This window comes from Oryx dammah, unplaced genomic scaffold, assembly GCF_014754425.2.
Source record: "Oryx dammah isolate SB20612 unplaced genomic scaffold, SCBI_Odam_1.1 HiC_scaffold_27, whole genome shotgun sequence".
Classification (NCBI taxonomy): domain Eukaryota; kingdom Metazoa; phylum Chordata; class Mammalia; order Artiodactyla; family Bovidae; genus Oryx; species Oryx dammah.
The window spans coordinates 101,511,919-101,526,749 of NW_024070211.1; the positions used below are offsets into that span (position 1 = coordinate 101,511,919).

At 44.6% G+C, this 14,831-nt stretch overlaps 1 protein-coding gene across 1 annotated transcript in view; it reads right to left on the reverse strand.

Moving 5' to 3' along the window:
• Positions 1–8,268, reverse strand: part of DPP4 (dipeptidyl peptidase 4) — an 82,099-nt gene extending 73,831 nt beyond the window's left edge. The window contains exons 1-2 of the mRNA XM_040229234.1: positions 8,000–8,268; positions 7,385–7,472 (exon numbers count right to left, since the gene is read on the reverse strand). Of these exons, the coding sequence (XP_040085168.1) occupies positions 7,385–7,472; positions 8,000–8,005 (94 nt within the window). The 5' untranslated portion in view covers positions 8,006–8,268. The remainder of the gene's footprint in view (positions 1–7,384; positions 7,473–7,999) is intronic.
• Positions 8,269–14,831: the final 6,563 nt, after the last annotated feature.

A 14,831-nucleotide genomic window follows, 5' to 3' on the forward strand; every position in this document is an offset into this window, starting at 1 on the left:
GGTTGGGAAGACCACTGCAACTCTAGAACAGTCCTCCTTCTGCACCTCCAGTTACAGAAGACACTAGCAATAACGCAATGTGTGTGTTTAGTCACTCAGTCATGTCCGACTCTTTGTGACCCCATGGACTCTAGCTCACCAGGCTCCTCTCCATAGGGATTCTCCAGACAAGAATACTGGAGGAGATTGCCATGCTCTCCTGCAGTGGGTCTTCCCAACCCAGGGACTGAAACTGCATCTCTTTTGTCTCTTGCATTGGCAGACAGATTCTTTACCGCCTGCACCACCTGCGAAGTAATAATGCAATAGTAAGACTCTATAGCTTAAATAACTCTGGGCCAGATATTCTGTTACTTGCAGCCAAAAGTATTCTATCTGACACAACTTTCATACAGAATCAGGATGGGGGGAAGGGTTTTACGTTTTTGAGAGCTAAACACACAGGTGAACTGCAATCCTGGGAGCCAGTCTACTCTCATGGCCCCAAGGTTGGAAGGATTGTATCCAGGCTCAATAATTATTAACCCTTTATGCTTGGTTGGTTTCCATATGAACTTTCCTGGGCAGCATTTATCATGTTCTCTGTAGAGCTTCCACAGCACTTTGATCATTTACTAGAAGGCCACTTAGGGCTTTTTATCATAGTTAATGTTTATGCTTCTTTTAAATTTGTGAATTATTTGAGGGCAATTGTTTTTATATCTCCAGTGATCAACAAAGTGCCTGATGTACAAAATACACAATAAATATTTGCTGGATTAAAGAATGACCTTCTGTTGACAGGCTGGTTGCATAATGTAGAAGGCCCTCAGAGCCCTGCCTTGGAAAGCGGAAATGTATCCAAGTAGGATGAGAGAGTTAGAGCAACCACTGTAGATTAGCTCTTGTGGCAAGCATAGAACCATGAGGGCAAAATAAAGCTCTCCATTTGGCCTGGATCAGCCAGTCAATTGTTCAGAAAGTCATCCTTATGTCTGCCCCTTCCATTGATTCCACTCTGTCCAAGTAAGCATCCTCTCTCACTGGGATAAATCACTCCCCACCCTGCACCATGATCTAGATCAGAGTCAAAGATAGTTTAGAAATACAAACAAGATCATGCCACATTCACGCTTGAAACAGAGAAACTCCTTCCTGTGTCCGTCTGTCTTCTTGATCACTTGTGCTTATTATTGCAGACAGTTAGCTAAAGCGAATGGTTTATCATTAAGTTTGAAAAGATTTCCTAGGAAGTTGTGAATTTGAAGCACAGTACACAACTGCAAGTAGAGTACTTAGCAAAAATAAAACAGCAAAGTCAGAAGTGCTGATTTTGTAGTTTCAGTTTGCTCTCAGATTGAGAGATACACCCTCTTTGGGAGGTCACAAGGGGCCTCTGAAGACTAAAGGTAAAAATATTTACAAGATAATTGATTTACAATAATGAAAGCCATAAAGCATGATTAGTCATTAAGTTACAAAAGCTGCCATGAAAGTAATTCTTTAAAACAGTTATTCATGGAAATCAGTGGCTTCCCAGCTGGCTCAGCAATAAAAAATCGCCTGCTGAAGCAGGAGACACAGGAGACAGGGGTTTGATCCCTGGCTCAGAAAGATCTTCTGGAGGAAGAAATGGCAACCCACTCCAGTATTCTTCCCTGGGAAATCCCATGGACAGAGAAGCCTTGCGGGCCACAGTCCGCGGGGTTGCAAAGAGCGGGGCACAATTGAAGTGACCGAGCATACACAGATATCAGCAGACATAGGGAAGGCTAGAAGTTACAGGATCTGAATTCCCAAGTACTAGTACTTCCTCACAAAGCACTAAACTTCTATGCCTCAGTTTTATTCGGTGTACCAAGTCAGGAAACTAATACCTTCTCTGACCTGGATTGTTTTGTGAGGATCAAATGAAATGACACAACACGCATTAGAAGCACGGTAAGTACTAAACCTGGACCAACTATCGCCACTGAAAACACCCATAAGACCAGTCAGGAGAGAGGTGACAAAGAATTCTCTGGTGATAAAGAATCTGCTGTGCAGTTCAGGAGATGCCTGTTCAATTCTTGGTCCAGGAACTAAGATTCCCACATGCTGCAGGGCAACTTAGCCTGCTTGCTTCAACTAGAGAAGACTGTGTACCATAATGAAGAGACCAAGGGCCACAGGGGAGACCCAGTACAGTCAGCACAGTCAAAAAAAAAAACCCCAGTGGCATGTCCGTTCTGGACTGGAAGTCATTGTTTCTCTACAGCTTTGTGTAGGAATAGAGGCAGCAGCAGCAAGGACTTTCCCCCAGAACACTTAGCATTCAGGGATTCAGTTCAGTTCAGGTCAGGCGCTCAGTCATGTCCGACTTTTTGCAACCCCATGAATCGCAGCACGCCAGGCCTCCCTGTCCATCACCAACTCCCGGAGTTCACTCAGACTCACGTCCATGGAGTCAGTGATGCCATCCAGCCATCTCATCCTCTGTCGTCCCCTTCTCCTCCTGCCCCCAATCCCTCCCAGAATCAGAGTCTTTTCCAATGAGTCAACTCTTCGCATGAGGTGGCCAAAGTACTGGAGTTTCAGCTTTAGCATCATGCCTTCCAAAGAAATCCCAGGGCTGATTCCTTCAGAATGGACTGCTTGGATCTCCATTAGCAGTCATGAAATGAAATACATGAAGCTGTCAAATTTATGCTAATATGGCCACATTAATTTTATACTTGATCACAAAGTACCAACTGTAGAAGCACGGTGTCTAAGCATGAATCTCAACTCTGTGGAACTTTGAGTGAGTTCCTTAATTTCTTCGGTAGCCAGCCTTCAAGACGGCCCCAATGAGCCCCACCCCAATATTCACAGTGTGCAATGCCCTCTCACTTTGTGGCATGGTTGGTGTGTATGACCAATAGAACACAGCAGAAGTGGTGGAACATAACCTCTGAGGCTAGGTCAAAAAGACTCTTGAGGTTCCCTACTTGGTTGTTCTCTTAGAGCCTTCATTCTAAGGGGAGACAGCTGCTTGGAAAGGCCCATCCTTTGTCAGGGAACTGAGGCTTCTGGGTAACAGCTACATAAGACAGCTTGGATGAGGACTGACCAGCCCCAGTTAAGCCTTCAGATGATGTGTTGACTGTAACCACACCAGAGACCTTGAGCCAGAATCACCCAGCTAAGCCTCTGACAAATTCCTGACTGACGGAGACTGTGCGATAACAAATATTTAAGTTTAGAGACAATTCATTATGCAGTAATAAATAACTAAAGTACCCTCTCAAGATTTCTCTAAATCTTCTGTAAAACTGGAGATAATAACCTCTGTCAAAGGGTTGTTGTAAGGATCAAATGAGAAGTGTGTTGAACACCCTTGCCCAGTATCTGGCACAGAGTGAATTCTGTGTTGGTTACTACATCTTTACACCTTCTCTTCCACAAGGAAGGTGGTCCTGCATGTACTTGCTGTCACATTTCCTAGGTTCAGCAGTTTAAGTCTTAAATTTTCAAGTACACTGATCTAGCTCTAGTCAGTCTCTTGATATCACTTTTCTCTGACCATCAGTTAGGCAAGTAGCCTTCCCTTTTTCTGACCCCTTTTAAGATGAGAGGCAAGATGTCTAAGATAGAGAAATTTAAGGCACATGCTATAGCTAGGGAACCAAAAGCCAAAATAGCTGGCCTGAAAAAGGCCAACCCACTGACCTCAGGAACACTCTACAAAGCTTGATAACTGAGTGAGCTTGGAGTCAGCTAGAGCTTTTACAGGGCTCTTTGTTTAGAATTTGTCCTCTGAAATATACAAAGCTTTCATTCAGACTTGCTTCTGTGTTTTTAAATCTGGAATAGATCCTGGACTTCCTCAGGCAAACTTCATAGATGTTATCTTTTTTTTCTCTCTGATTATTCCTGTCTCCTCCTTCACATTTGGGTTTTCTTTTATTACTGGAGGATGGCAGAGCAGTCAAATTTCCTATGCACTGAAAGAAGATACTGAGGAAATTTACTGCTACAGCAGTGGAAAGAATACAAGAAGAACCGATATGTCTCTATCCCATAACAAAACCCAGTGAGAAAACTATCCGACAAATAACAAAACTCAATAACAAAACAATTTGACAACTATTTAAAAAACTCAGCCTATATCATAAAGAGGGAATTAAAGGGATCGCAAATATTGAGTGAGAAGGTTTTATTGCCTCTAAGCCATGAAGATTTCAATTCCACTATGAGTAAATTATTTTTATATATTTTATTGCTGATTCTCTGGAAAACAATATCTAAATATGCAATATCCTTCTCTCTTAGGATATTTGAGGAATTTAAAATAAAATTCAATCTGTTATGATATATACAGAAGGAGGTAAACTTTTAATATTACCTGGTGAAATGTATAACTCCTGACCTCAAGGAGCTTTTATTCTAAAAAAAAATTGTGAACAGTATTAAGCTTACACCTTTGTCTTTCTCTGTCTCAGTCTCTCTCTCTCTGCTCCAAGTGTGTCCAGAGTTCTGCCTAAGTCAGCTCTTCATATGGAAACACTTAACCTTTTAAGCCAACCTCTCTGGGGGATGAACTTGAGCTTGCTCATTTCTTCTTCCTTTTTCTCTTGGCTTTTTAATACTTTGCTTTCCACGTAATCCAAAACTTTATTTTGTTGTTCTATCAAAATCTTTCTTCCTTTTCTCTTTCCTCCTTTCTTTTTTTCCCCCCACTTCCTTTCCTTTTCATTTATATTTCCTCTCTCCCAACTCACTTCTTCTCTTCCTTTCTGGTTTTGACTTTAAAACCTTGATGGACAATATTGAGGGCCGCTTCTTGGGTGATGTGTCTGGATCCTTTGTAAAAAGGTTATACCTTATTGTGGTTCAGAAATGGTATTGCTGGCTTAGCAAAAAAGCTGAGCTTTTATCTTTGTTCCTAAGGGAGGAGTTGAAACAAGATAATTTCCCTTTTCTCCTCAAATATACATACATGCCAATTAAGAAATACAGGAGAAAAATAATTTGATTGTCTAAATGTAAATAAAGCACAATGAAACCACATCTCCACCCAGTAGTTTAAGAGGAGTTCTCAGCCACCCTATTCCCTTACTTCCTACGTTTCCAATTATCAAAGTCTAATCATAGCCTCCAAATTCTACTCTGCATCATCAGTCTCCTGGTCACTTCCTCTTCTTCCCCTCCAGCCTTGTCCCATGTCCGTCTACCTTCCCACTGTCCTGCTCCACATTGCAGGCACACTAGAATTTTCCATCATCCACAGGTTAGTCTTGCCGCTCACTCTTCTCTCTTGCTACGAGTCCTCGTACGATCCCAGATAGAGGAGGTGATATTGTGTCTCTAAGATGACTCACAAGTCATTCTAAATTTTCTTAAAAACTTACCTCCAGGAACTGATATTAACTCTTCAGGCCTCCCTACAAAAGAAACCTCTTGTGAGACATCTTTCCCGGAAGTGATCTTCCTAACACTCTGAGAAGTTTGCTCAAGCCTCTCTAAACTTCCTCACTGCATCATAATAAAAGTTAGGTGGAGACATGTGAACCTCTCTGGAAGTCCCCTTCAAGAAAATGTCATTGAAATCTTTGTTCAAATTTCATTTGGAGAAGAGACTAGGTATGGTTTAAGGGAAATGGTGAGACAGCCCCTCCCCAGTCTGTATACTTCTTCCAGCAAAACAAAATCCCTGTAGTTAACTTAAACAAATCCCACGGAAGTCAGCTGCATGACTCAAGCCCCTAACTCATTTCACTGCTGTCTCAAGTGACTTATTATCAAAGTTTGATGTCCCTTTCAACTTTCTTGAAAGGAAGTTCTGATAATTACAGTTTCATCCATTCTGCCAAGGAGGCCTGGGTGCCTCACAATATGTTAGAGATGGACTATCCAGGTTACTTTGATTTGTTTGCATATCTGTTTCCCACTAGCTTGTAAACTTCCTGAAGTTGGAGGTCTTTGTATTTATAAAATTTAATCTTTGGATTTGCAGCAACTTGCACAGTTCCTGGAACATGGTGTAGGTCACGTGAATAGTTACTGATTGTATGGGCGACCCATCCTTTCCCCACAGGAAGGCTTTGTGTGCCTGTGGTTGTTTAAATATACAAAGTACCACTTTATGAAAGCAGTTATATTTTAACAGCTTGTAACAAAGAGTTGAGAAAGTGGACAGATGCCTACCATTTAACAGCCTAAAATGGTGGTAACCATGGCTTTTTAAAGTTACTGAAAATTATTATCAATAGGTCAACAGACTCAGTTATTTAACCTTTGGCACCTTTGCCCTGGCCCTGAAATTGCTGGCCAAATATGATTTTTGATGGTTCTACAAACTAATTCTGAACTGTCACTTTGAAATCTAGATAAGACCTCCCAGTATATAAGCATCGTCCACACATTTCCTGGTTGACTAGACCATCAGAGAAGGCACTTCAGTTAGCTGACTAGAATGTGAATACTTAAATGAAAGAACTATTTAAAAGGAAGTAGGGCCAGAGGGGAAGGAAATGGCAACCCACTCCAGTGTTCTTGCCTGGAGAATCCCAGGGATGGGGGAGCCTGGTGGGCTGCCATCTATGGGGTCACACAGATTGGACACGACTGAAGCGACTTAGCAACAGCAGCAGCAGCAGGGCCGGAGGAGACCCAAACTAGTTATTCTCACTTGTTTGCATCCAGTACTGTGCATTTCGTTATATGGATGTTTTATATTAAAAACTAGGACTAAACTGAAACAGCGAAGCAAGCTAAAAAAAAACCAAGGTGGATTTAAATGAAAGACTCCACCAAACATAACTCATCCCACCTCCTCTGAAGATCGCCATGGACATGGTGATATTTTCCACCAGCTCTATGGAAAACCACTTGAATATCACCATGGACACAGTGATATTTTCCATCAGCTTTATGGAAAACCACCTGGGTTCCCTATGGACTTTCTTTTCTCAAAACTGTATTTGGGGTTTTTTTCTTAAATTTTTCCCTCCCCTCATGACATCCTTACAGCTCGTTGGGATCTTTAAACACTGTCTCTTTTCCTTTGAAGATCACAACCATGAAAGCTCTTTTTAAGGAAAAAAAAAAAAAAAAAAAAAAACCCTGAGATTCAAAAGGTACTAAATTTAAATTTGATAAAAAGAGATCTCAAAATTTCCCCTTATTTTCAGAAAGTGTGTATTTGCCATATGTAAAACGTGGCAGGTGCAGGGCTCTCGCAGCCTAAACACCGGAGACCAACGAAGCGAATCTAGGGGCGACACTAGAAGGGGCAATCACGCCAGCGAAGCCTGAGCCCCAAGACCTGGCACACCGGTCCCACCCAGTCCCCAGCAAAATCCCTAGGTCTCCTAGGAATGTTAAAATAGAACCTGATCCCGGTCTCCAACTGTCTTATCTTTTTCAAACGTTTTAAACTTACTGTCTTTGGTCAGCAGAACCACGGGCACAGTGATGACGGTGACGAGCGCAGCGATCGCCAGCAATCCCAGGAGCACCTTCCATGGTGTCTGCAAGCCGGGCAGGTCAGGTCCAGTTAGAGCCAGCCATCTGGCCCCAGTCTGGGTTAGAGGGTCGGGGTCCCGGCTGCACAGGAGGCAGCGGAGTTTGCCGTCGCGCGCGCACTGGGAGAGGGGCACCAGGGGCTGGGAGGGTTTGGAGCTCGCGAGTCGGAGGTTGCAAGGAGCGCTTTCCCTTGCCAGAGGCCTCCGGGCAATTTAATGTTTGCGTCTAAACGCACCTCAGAATCCAAGTAAGGGTTCTGGCGCGTGTTTTGCCGGTGGCTCTCCAGGTCCTCCAAGCCTCGGTCCCTGGGTTCTTAGCCCCGCGGCTTCGAGAGCGAGTCAGGAGCCTTGGGGCGTCCCTTCACCTGTCAGAGGGTGGCTCTGGAGCTTCCGCCTAATGAGAGCCCCTGGTTTCGATCTGCGAGCTTTGGGTGGTGGCGGGGGGGCGGTAATCTGGGGAGACTTTAGTGAAGAGGCATCTACAACTCACCCCTGGGGCTCTTTGCGGGGTGGGGGGCCTTTTAATCACTCACCTTCATGGTCTGCGTCTCTTCGAAACTGAAGTTTCGGAGCCGGAGCGCAGTCAGAAGCCTGGCGAGCCGCCCGGACGCGCGTGCAGCTCCGGAGCGCCGGGCACGTAGTCACAAGGCGCGTCCAAGTTTCAGCCCCGAGTTAAATATTAGTGAGCGCCGGGTTGGCTTGGTATAAAGGGCTGCAGGCAGGCTGCGGGAGAAGGCGCACCGGCCGGAGAGAACTGGCGTCCGGGCCGGGGGGCGCCCGAGAGGCACCTCCCTATGGGCGCGCGGTGCACTGGGTGGCTGCCAGACTCGCAGGGTGCGAGGTCCCGGGAACGCGCTGGAGGGGTGTGACAGCCCGAGCTGCGGCGAGCCGGCGCGCGGCATCCGACGTGGAACCCGGAGGCTGCAGGTCGGCGGGAGAGCATGGCCCGCCCTCACTGAAAGGGACCTCTGCGCTCAATTCCTGCAACCTCGAGTGGGCAAGCGAGGGCACTTAGCTCAGAGAAGGTATAGGGCTCTGCAGACTCAGAGAGTTCACTGCTGGCAGCTGGAACTAAAACCCAGATCTCTGTCCTTTGCCAGTGAATGGTATGGTGGGGATTTCTAGGGTATTTAAAGCTCCTGGAAGGCAGAGAGAGAAAAAGTGATTGTTTCGCTTATGGATGACACTTAGAGGCTAAGTGTCTGGATTCATTCTCCGGAGGGGATTTCTGGTTGGTCTTTCAGGCTTACCTTCTCATCAAGATGCCAGAAATAATAACGCTAACACTTATGTGCAACTTATTTTCCCCAGGAGCTGCTCTAAGCATCTTTGTGTTTATTTTACAGGGAGGAAGCAGAAGGTTAAGTCAGCTGGCCAAGTAAAGGCAGCTAGGAAGTCGTGGAGCCTGAATTCAGAGTCCATGTTCTTAACTGCCACTCCACACGGCCTTTTATCTTTCAGTCTTCCAAAGAGCATTTGGAAAAAAAAAAGGTGTGGCTTCTTCCTCCAGGTCCCCAGGATGCCCAGTAGGTTCCTTCACTCATTCCCCTTTTCCTTTACTCATTCATCCCCACATCCTCCCATTTACTTCACCCATGCCCCAAATTCTTGTGTGGATACAAAGCATTAGGCTCTCATCTAGATTCCAGAGATAGAGAAGTGAGACAAGATAGATGAGCTTTGTGCCCTTGGCACTTTCAGTCTGAAATACACAACAGAACCTTTGCATTAGGGTCCCTCTACTTACTTCCTCTTGTGGATAAGCACTCCTGCTCTCTACAAGTCCTCTTCAGCTTGTTCACTCAGCTGCAAAACAAAGTCTCTCTTCCAAAGTTAGAGGTAAAAAGTTCAAAATGCAAAGTCCTGTGGGGCATTGACATACGATTATGAATAAACTCCAGTTTCCATCCTTTATGTCCAGTCTGAAAGTCACTTCTGAACTCAGGAATCATTTTCCCCTCTGACTGCTAGTTGCTTATGACACATCCACTTACCCACACCCACCTTCAGAGGCCCACACTGAACTCTTTATCCTTTCCATCAGTCTCACCTCACCTTCCTCTGATGATTTCTGTCTTCATTAAAAGTACCCCCACTCACCAATTACATTAAAAGTGTCCCCACTCATCAGTTCAAAAAAGAGAAAGACTTGAGTCATCTCAGTTTTTCTTCTCCATTCTCCTGCTACGTTCACGTGGCCGTCATTTCCTCCCAGTTCTGCCTTTTACAAGTATTTCTCAGATCCATCCCCTCCTCCCTCTTCCAGCTGCTGGGAAAGGTGAGTCAATAGTGTGGCTGCAGCCTGTAAACTGGAGCTGGAAAGAGAGGTCATCCGACAAGGACTTCAGGGAATGGCTCAGTGCTGGCCTCAGCTCTCACCGGTTTGTGCACTCAGCAATGGAGAAGGGAAGTCTGTACAACGGCCCACATGCTTAACCTGCATACCCTCACGTGACACTATCCTTTCAGCAAGCCCTGGGGAAGCTGGCTGACATCCATGGGCAGATCATCTTGTTCTCTGGAAAGTATTCCACAAAACACAAATATCTCCACACTCTGTCAACTTCAAGAGATCCTTTCCTAAATTTCTCCCACCTGATCTCTTTGTCACTAGTCTTTCCATCTTGCTCTTCCCAAGTCCCTAAGACACCAACTGGCCAACACATTAGCCACCACCTGTAAGTCAGTGTAAATCTTATGTTAGGCCATCTCTTTTCATGCACAATGGAAAACAGATGTACTACTCCAAGTTTTCTCTGTTAGGAAGATTTCTCTTTCTACTCTATTTCAGAGCATCCCTGAGAGGGGCTATAATGTAGCAGCCATCATTTGTGACTGGTGCCAGCTTACTTTGCATAAGGCTGACTCTTCCCTTCTCTGTTGCCTGTTTATGAGGAACTGCTATGCAGTTATAGGTGTGTGTTTAGGGAAAAACACCAAGCAGTGGGAGAAGCACCATGGAGTCCAAGCTCATTGCTTATGTAATTTTCTTATGTCGTCTGAACCACTTGTGCTCATCTACTGTGTCTATAGATACCATTTTCACTTACTCATGGGACATGGCTGAACATACTCAGCTTTATCATCTGGTGGGCCAGGTGATAACCAGTTTGTTATTGAAGTTCAGGTTGTATAATTATGGGTTGAATTGTGTCACCTCCAAAAAAGATATGCTGGAATCCCAATCCCCAGTCACTTTTCAGAAAGTTACCTTATTTGGAGACAAGGTCTTTGTAGAAGTCATCAGGTCAAAAAGAAGTCATTAGGGTGGGACCTAATGTAATATGAGTGGTATACTTATAAAAAGAGAAAATTTGAAAACAGAGACAAGATACACATAGAGAGAAGATGGTATGAAGAGACTCACAAAGAAGGCTATGATCTACAAGCCAAGGAGACAGATTTAGAACAGATCCTTTCGCTCGGGTCTCAGAAGGAGCCAACCCTGCTGATCCCTTGATTTCAGTCTGTCAGCCTTCAGATGGAAAGCATCACTGTCTCAGTGGACAGGCATTTGAGCAAACTCTGGGAGATAGTGAAAGACAGGGAAGCCTGACCTGCTGCACTCCATGGGGTCGCAAAGAGTCAGATACAACTGAGTAACCGAACAACAACAACCCCAGCCTCCAGAACTGTCAGGCAGTGAAATGCTGTTAAGCCATCCTATCTGTGGTACTTTGCTACAGTGGACCCTGCACGCTAATATACCAGGTGTTCTACGATCATGCTTTCAGTGTCTACCAGGGCCCTATAGAAAGAGAGGAACTGATTGTCATTTAGTGAATAGTCATTGACTGTTGTAGCCCGCATCCAAAATGAGCCCCAGAGCTGGGTGTTACCTTTGTGCATGTGTGCTAAGTTGCTTCAGTCTTGTCCAACTCTTTATGACACTGTGGACTGCAGTCGGCCAAGCTCCGTGTCCATGGGATTCTCCAAGCAAGAATACTGGAATGGGTTGCCATTTCCTTCTCCAGGGTACCTTCCCCACCCCAGGATCGAACTGCAGTCTTGTGTCTCCTGCATTGGCAGGCAGGTTCTTTACCACTAGCACCATCTGGGAAACCTTAATATACATCAAAAGATAACTAATATTTTGGCGAAGAGCATGACTTTTTTCTAAAAATCCTAGGCAGATTACCTGTGATTTTCCTATTGGGGCTTGCCAGAAGCTTGCCTGCCACAGACACTTGTAATAACTATTATCTGTTGGGTCATTAAGATCCAAGGATCAGGGCAGCTTGCACTATAGCCTAGACCTAGGGGGAGCCCTCTCTTGTTCTAGGTTCCATTCAAAACAGACAGCCATAGGTACTACTGAGCAAACAGCTTGGAGAAGCACAGCTGGTTGTGGTATATGGTGTCTCCAAAATCCAGAGAGTTCTGGCAAACACTGTTCCTCTTTTTGGTGGGCACACAGAGGGTAGTGACTTACCCATCATTTTAGGGGGGATATCGTAACATGTTCTAGACTGCTAAATCCCTTGAATCCTTGCAAACATTTTCATGGGATTTATCCTCTATTCTGCGGTCATATTTGTCTCGCTGAAATATATAAGGAACTTGCTACTTACTGTTCCCAAGGTCCAGTTAGCTTGTCACCAATGTAATGGACTCATGTGATGTTCTATGGGATTTCAAGATGATCAAGATCCCAGGAGGCTATATTATGATAGAGAAGAGAGCTGGGACTTCCCTGGTGACTCAGCAGTGAAGAATCCATTTGTCAATGTGGGAGACACAGGACACAATGCAGTTCTATCCCTGGAGAAAGAAATGGCAACCCCCTCCAGTATTCTTGCCTGGGAGATCCCGTGGACAGAGGAGCTGAGAAAGTTACAGTTCACGGGGTTGTAAGAGAGCTGGCCATGACTTAGTGATGAAACAACAAGGTAGTTGGCATTGCCCTGAAAGTAAGATGGTGAAATTATACTGCTCACCCTTCCAGGTGATGGCAATTTGAGATGGCCCTGAAGAAAAGAGAAAAGTACTCTTCGAGTTAATAGCCACAGATACTAGGATTGTATTGTCTGGTCCAGTGAAGTCACCATGCTGGTACAATGGGCATGGTTCCATAATCCATCTTTTGTCTGGGCTGAACAGGAAGTTAACTGAGTATAGGGTAGGGAACCTGCACTCTTGCCTCTTTTGGGTTTTTAAATAGCGACACCAATCTCTGTCCTTGTCCAGGGACACAGTATTCCTTTTAGCTTACTATATGGATATAGAAGAGCAGTTCCAGGGGCTTCCACTTAGCCTTTCTTACCACCAGCTCTCTCTGTGAGTGAGGGGAGAAATGAGTCAAGGAATGCAGCAGACTCTTAAAGCCGGAAAAGGTAAGGAAATGAATTCTCCCCTAGAACCTCTAGAAGGTATGCAGCTCTGGTGATACCTTGACTGTAACCCAGTAGGACCTATTTCAGACTTCTGAGCTCCAGAAGTATAAGACAATACATTTGTGTTGTTTTAAGCCACTGCTGCTGCTGCTGCTGCTAAGTCGCTTCAGTCGTGTCCGACTCTGTGCAACCCCATAGACGGCAGCCCACCAGGCTCCCCCATCCCTGGGATTCTCCAGGCAAGAACACTGGAGTGGCTTGCCATTTCTTCTCCAATGCATGAAAGTGAAAAGTGAAAGGGAAGTCGCTCAGTCATGTCAGACTCTTAGCAACCCCATGGACTGCAGCCTACCAGGCTCCTCCATCCATGGGATTTTCCAGGCAAGAGTACTTTAAGCCACTAGATTATAATAATTTGTTACAGCAGCAATAGAAAAATTAATGTACCCTGGACACGACTGATGTTTTAACTCCATAGCAATGGATGTTTTAACTCCTAGAGCCAGGATTTAATAACTCCTGGGAGGTCTGGTCATATCCCTTCTCACCGAGCATTCTCAAACGTAGCTTAAGTCCCATGTCTTTCTGAAGGAGACTGGGAAGAAGATTTAAGGATGTGCTGTAGGAGCATTGCGGGCTCTGGCCTCTGTTTCAAAGAGGGCGTTTTGGGTCTATGAACTGATTTGAATCTGGAAACGATGAAAAGCCATGAATTTCTATTATGGCAACTTAAGTGAGATTTTTGACTCAGATCTAGAATTTTTCTAAGTGCTGAAATCAAACCATAACTTAGAATGCTACCCATGAACTTCGTTCTTAAGTACCCCATGATAAATGAAACACCACCATGGCAGGTTATACGTTTTGATTACCATGTTATCCCTGGAGATATTTATAGTAATAGCTTCTTTAAAGAAACTGAGTCTTTGAAGTAGGGTCCCTGTGAGTTATTGCCCTGGAAGGATGCAGCCAATGTCAGATTGCAGCACAAAGCAGATAAAAAACAGACAGAATAAATACTCTGGCCTCTTTCTTCTAGTCTTTCCTGCTTGTATGTCCCAACTGAAGGCAGAGGACAAAGGAAACTGGATAATAGAGGATGTTATCTGCAGGCGTCCTTTTCCTGGGGCAATGGGCAGGGAAGATAAGGGTGAAGGATGGATAGTAGGGTCTAAATTAAAAATAACCAAATAAACAGCCCAATACTACATATTATTTGTTAAATTGCCTCCTAATAAAGATTGGAGATGTTCCATTTGTTCTTTTATCTCTCTCTTCCATCCTTCTCTCTCTAGTGCCTCATTAAATGCCTGTGAAAAATTAAATGAGTAAAAAATAACACTGGGTCTTTCTCTGTGTTCTTGGTGGCTGCAACTGGAAGTAAGGAAAAATGGGATCTCATGTGTGGCAAGAAAGGAGAGAGTGAGAATGACAGGGCTGAGAGCAGTGAGGGAGCTGAACAGATCTTACTCCTGTCCCTCTGCTCTGCAAGAGAAGTAAAGGAAGTACAAAGGTACTTATTCTTTTGCCCAGTACCCTCCTTAATCTCCACCTAATTAGAGAACTCTGTCCACCTGTGTGGGAATGACTTTTCTAGCATGTCTTTTATAATCCAGGTCAAAAGTCACTTTTTCCAGGTTACCTTCAACAATAACCCCATCTGTTTCCATACAATTTTCTGCTTTCCTTACCAACCAGAGTTTGGCAGATTATTCTGCTTGTGTTGTTGTTCAGTTGCTAAGTCGTGTCCAACTCTTCACGACCCTATGGACTATAGCCCGCCACGCTCCTCTGTCCATGGCATTCTCCAGGCAAGAATATTAGAGTGGGTATCCATTCTCTTCTCCAGGGGATCTTCCTGACCCAGGGATTGAACCTGGGCCTCCTGTACTAGCAGGCGTATTCTTTAACACTGAGCCACCAAGTGAGTGTGTTATTTACAACCAAATTAATTTCCACCTAGAGATACAGAGATGATAGCTAGGGGGATAATCCTATGGATTTAGATGTATGGAAAGAAGAAATTTCAAGT